General features: G+C 42.9%; 1 protein-coding gene across 2 annotated transcripts; it reads left to right on the top strand.

Moving 5' to 3' along the window:
- Positions 1-739: 739 nt before the first annotated feature.
- On the top strand, positions 740-5,370 carry LOC136502785 (WEB family protein At5g55860-like). Of its 2 annotated transcripts, none has more exons than XM_066498028.1 (3): positions 740-944; positions 1,680-1,884; positions 3,374-5,370. In XM_066498028.1, the coding sequence occupies exons 2-3, from the start codon at positions 1,702-1,704 to the stop codon at positions 5,144-5,146; spliced, it is 1,956 nt and encodes a 651-aa protein (XP_066354125.1). In that variant the 5' UTR covers positions 740-944; positions 1,680-1,701; the 3' UTR covers positions 5,147-5,370. The 2 variants fall into 2 exon arrangements, with proteins under 2 accessions (XP_066354125.1, XP_066354127.1); XM_066498030.1 differs by lacking the exon at positions 740-944 and adding an exon at positions 1,000-1,377.
- Positions 5,371-5,442: the final 72 nt, after the last annotated feature.

Here is a 5,442-nt window from a genome sequence, read left to right as displayed (position 1 = left end):
ACTGACGGCCTGAATCTGTATAACTCGTGTGTCTCTGTTGCCTTTTTGTTCTTGATTACACGCCTATCTACCGATCAATCTATCTTCGTGGGATACCCTTCGGAGGACTGTCAACGATATTCTGTCGACACTAATAGTCTGTGCTATCCAACACATTGCCGTAAGGATACATGCCTGATAGGTTAGGTTAGTTCAGTATGCATGCTGATGGGTCTAGCAAGTATTGGACAAAGACTATGCTTAAATTAGAGGGTGTTTGGTTGCCACCCCTAAAATTTAGTCTCTGTCATATCGGATGTTTAACACTAATTTAGAGTACTAAACATAGACTAGTTACAAAACTAATTACACATATTGAGACTAATTTACGAGATGAGTCTATTAAGCTTAATTAGTCAACAATTTGATAACATAGTGCTACAGTAAACATATGCTAATGATAAATTAATTATGCTTAATAGATTAATTAGTTACTGCTTCTGTAATTAACTTTATTATTATATTACCTAAACATCCGGTGTGACGGTCGGTGTGACAGTGACACCTTATTCTGTGAGATACGGATGGTCCGTGCAATTTAAGAGGACGCACGCGCGGCATGCCCGGGGGCCCGCATTTCAGATCGTGCCTCCCACCCCGCGCCGAGCCGCCCGGTCCAACCCAACCGTGTTTCATCCGGTCATCCCCCGCTCGTGAGTCGTGAACCCACCCAAGTCCACGGCCCACCCCACCACAATTCCTCCTCCAGCTGCCCGAAACCTTTTGCATCCCCTCCACCACCACCCAGATTTAGCCTATCTCTCCTTCACCACGAGCCAGCCCGGCACCCCACCCAGATTTAGCCCATCTCTCCCACCGCGGCTGCATTCCTCTTCCCCCACCCCATCCGTAGGGTCGTCACGTCACCACCTGGCCCTGCGTGTTGATTTCTTCGTTTGTGCTTGGTAAGAACGCCCTAAATTGCTGATTTTCCTCCTATTTCGGTTTGAAGAACCGTCCCTTTGCTTTGAGGCCTAGAATCGGAATGTTTGTCTATGCTTTGACGCTCCGATCCGTCTGGTTTCGTTGTGGATTTGTTGCGTGGTGGGGCTATTGCAAATGGAAAGCTCTTGTTTTCTTTTGAGGGTGGTTCAGCTGAACGCCCCTCGCCACCACAATACGCACAATACGTGAGAGGTCATTGTTGTTGCCATAATATTGGATCGGAATGTCATGGGTGAAGCTCTACGCTGGTGGAATGTTTAAGCCCTAGATGATTGGCGAGCTTGATGAGCCATACGAGATGATCAAACCATAGTTTTGACAGACAAAGGTAGCTTTTTGAATCTTGTTTCTAGGATCCATGGGGGTGGGGAAGAGCAGGAAGATTGGGAGCAGGTGCGTTCTTTTTTGTGCTGCATGGAATCCAGGATTCAATGGTTTTCATCAAGGATTTGAATGTCACTAAGATGTCATATTGGCGACAACCAATTCCTGGTATTATGTCTGGAATAATCAAATATGCGATTTTTAAAGGTCGAGAAACCATATATATCTTTTTTGTTTCTTCATGAGTCATGACAGAATGGGGCTGCCTAGTAATTTCTTCACTCCATTTTTATCATTATCGACTCACTTCACACTCCAATGACTTCTCTATCATCATCTTTGTTTTAACTCAATTTATTTTCCTATTGCAGCTTGCATAAACTATATAAATAAATGAAGGCAAATATGGGCACAAAAGCTCGTCCACCATCTGCTGATGCAGAAAAAGGAGAGATTGGCGAAATAGATACAAGGGCTCCTTTTGAATCTGTTAAAGCTGCAGTGAGTTTATTTGGTGAAGTCCGGTTTTCATCTGACAAATCAGCTGCAAGAAAGCCCAAGGCTCCTCAAGCAGAGGTAATGAAACATTTTTCTTTGTCAAAGTTGTCCCCCATCCCCCCCCCCCCCCCCCCCCCCCCCCCCCCCCCCCCCCCCTCCTCCTCCCCTTTGACCTTTGGTTGGGATGGTTACTCAAAAGGAGAAAGTCCTGGAGATAGGTCACACAAACAATTGCACTACGGGAATTAATATGACCATTGTGTGGCATACCTTAAGATAGCTAGGACTAGAATACATAAAAAACTAGATAGGACTAGAATACATAAGAAACTATGTTTTTTTTTCCACAACAGCCAAAGCCGAATTTCATTACTAAACAGCAACGAAATTATAAGACTTTGTAGTGACCAAAAACAAAACACCATGCCAAACCTAACTTGCAGCCACATTGTGTGAACACTAAGGGTTCACCCAATTGGCCCAAAACGACCCAGATAACCAAAAGTGCCAAACTCAGAAAGCAATACATAAGAAACTATGTGCCCTGATATTATCTCTTTTGTTTGCTACAGTCGATTTGTCAGACTTAACAATTCCACATTTGTGTTTTTTTTTACCTTTTGGAAGCTTTCTAGAAAATCTGCAGAATCAAACACCCTCACCTGGGTTGGATAATGGCATCTGTACTCGTGTCCATGTAACACTGGGGGGCAGTAGTCCTCAAATCTAAATTGGCCGTTACCATCTTATTTTCTTTACATCCATGTGATATAAAGTTGCTTTTTTTAACAGACAAAATATTAATTTACAGTTGTAGAACAGAAGTCTTATGACCAAAGAAGACTGCCTTGCATCTCATTAGTTTTGCAACACACTTTTTACTTATTGTTTATATTATTTGTTTAATTGTCTTATATAAATGGGAGTGTTGCATGGTCTGAAGAATAGTTGGATTCTTGGATCCATTACTTTGCAGTCACTAGTTCAATTGAGAAAAAAAAAATGCTTTTAGATCAAGCTGGTTTAGTAATTTGTTTTTGTAGGTTCAGAATAGACAGTATGATGGAAAGGAATATCAATTAGAAATAGTTTGAAGAAGTGTTATGCATACAGATAATTAACATTCCTTGAACAGAGAGGAATAAATGCCACATTACCCAGTGCTAGATTGTTGTCCAATTGGAGGATTACAATTTTCCAGCGAACCTCACTATCCTCTACCACAGTAGCTGATCTGGAACCTGCTGTTACAACTCAACTATTTTGCCTTCTGCCAACTACAACTCGAGGACCAACTCAACTGTCTTTGAAGTTGCCCTTTTAAGCTTATAGCTGGATAGCCCAACATGTTTTCTCTTACATCTAAATCTCTGTGTTTAGAGAACATATTTAATGACTTAATTGCTCCTCTATGTTTTGCTTCTTGAGTTTGAACCTATAATGATACATTGACATAGGTCACCTGTCATATCAATTTTAAGACTATTCATGTAACTTGAATGATTACGTGCCTGTTTCTCGATATATGTTTCTGATGCTTTGCAATTATTGGAATTATGTTTACCAGAGGGTTTTAGCCAAGGAGACAGAGCTGCACTTGGCCCAGAAAGAGTTGAATAAATACAAGGAACAACTGAGTAATGCCGAGACAACGAGAGTACAGGCTCTTTCTGAGCTAGAGAAAGCTAAAAAAACTGTTGAGGAGCTAACGACCAAGCTGGATGTGATTAACAAGTCCAAACAGTTGGCCATTCAGGCAACAGAGGATGCAAAGACTCGAACCAAGCAGCTTGAAGGTGGCAGCACAAATGAAGGTCTAGGAACAGATGGTCCTCTGAAGCAGGAACTGGAAAGTGCAAGGGAGCAGTATGCTGTCGCTTTGGCAGACCTTGATGCAGCAAAACAGGAGCTTAGAAAGCTCAAGAAGGATTTTGAAACATCTTTGGATATGAGGTTGTCTGCTGCCCAGCATGAAGAGGAATCACTGCATACAACTGAAGCCAACAAAGAAAAAGCTAACCAACTTCGTAGTGAGATCGCCGAAATTCAAGAATCGCTTATGCATGTTAAGGCAGCTACGGTGCAAGCACACGAAGAAGAGGCACAAATCCTTGATGAGAAGGATGTTGCTAGGACCACGTATAAACAAGCTTTGGAAGAAACACAGAAGAAATTGTCGTCTTTGAGGAATGATTTTGACCCTGCTGCTTATGATAGTCTGAAAGAAAAACTAGAACAAACCAATTCTGAGATTGCATCTATGCAAAAAAAGATAGAAGATGCTCGGGCTCGGGATTTAGAGTCTGTTGCTGTTGTCAGCACAGAGCTGGATGATGCTAAGGAAATGTTGCAAAAAGTAGCAGAGGAGGAAAGTTCTCTTCGAAGTTTGGTGGAGTCACTGAAAGTGGAATTGGAAGCTGTAAAACAGGACCACAATCAGCTCAAAGAGAAGGATACAGAAACTGAATATATTGTGGGAGATTTACATGTCAAGCTTCAGAAATGTAAATCTGAGCTGGAGGCTGCTGTGGCTGCTGAATCAAAAGCTACGTCAGCTTCTGATGACCTGATGCTGGCCCTTCAGCAACTGTCCTCGGAGTCAAAGAATGCCCTGCAAGAAGCTGAGATGATGCAGAAGAGTGCAGCAGAGCTAAGAGAGGAAGCCGAAAAAGCTCGGGTTGAACTAGCAGAAGCCGAACAAAAGTTGCAATTGGCATTAAAGGAAGCAGAAGAGGCTAAAGCAGCTGAAGCAAGGGCCCTTGATCAGATCAAGCAACTCTCTGACAGAGCAAGTGCTGCTAGAGCCTCAACTTCAGAGTCTGGAGCAAATATCACAATTTCAAAAGAGGAGTTTGAATCTCTAAGCCGAAAGGTTGAGGAGTCAGAGAAGTTGAGTGAGATGAAAGTTGCTGCTGCTATGGCTCAAGTGGAAGCCATCAGAGCCAGTGAGAATGAGGCAATCAAGAAACTAGAAGCTGCCCGCAAGGAAATGGAGGACATGGAATTGGCAACAGAAGAGGCCCTAAAGAGGGCAGAGATGGCTGAGGCAGCCAAAAAGGCTGTAGAAGGTGAGCTTAAGAGATGGCGTGAGAAGGAGCAGAAGAAAACTGCAGAGGCGCAGCCTTTGGCAGGGGCAGAAGAACTTGGAAGTGCATCTCCCCCTGTAACTCAGACTTCTGCTGGAAAAGCTTCTGAGAAGAACGACGGGCATCAAAGGAACAACAGAACGCTACTGAGGAGGAGCTTCATGCTGCCAAACATCACGAGCATGTTCCATAAGAAGAAAAGCCATCCTGGCAGCAGTTCTCCCTCGTACCTTCCTGGGGAAAAATCTGTGTAATCTATCCGAAGCTCTTGTTTGCAAATTGAAATTTCCAAACTCAAACGCATGCTTTGACGCTATAATCTGTATAAATCCGTGTACTTCATTGCGCCTTGCAGTAAATTTCTGACATAATTTTAAATTTGCTTGTACCCCTAATTTCCGGCACTTTCTGGACTTCCGGATGAGGGCATTGTACCTCTGTGATCCACTGTTATACTTCAGCAAAAGTATCTTAGTCATGTTCTTGCAAGCTTCCAGAATAGTGGAAGCAACAAACTTGCTGCGAATTGCATTCATGAACTATGATCTCA

Source organism: Miscanthus floridulus, chromosome 14 (assembly GCF_019320115.1).
Source record: "Miscanthus floridulus cultivar M001 chromosome 14, ASM1932011v1, whole genome shotgun sequence".
Lineage (NCBI taxonomy): Eukaryota > Viridiplantae > Streptophyta > Magnoliopsida > Poales > Poaceae > Miscanthus > Miscanthus floridulus.
This window is presented reverse-complemented; position numbering and strand designations above follow the sequence as displayed.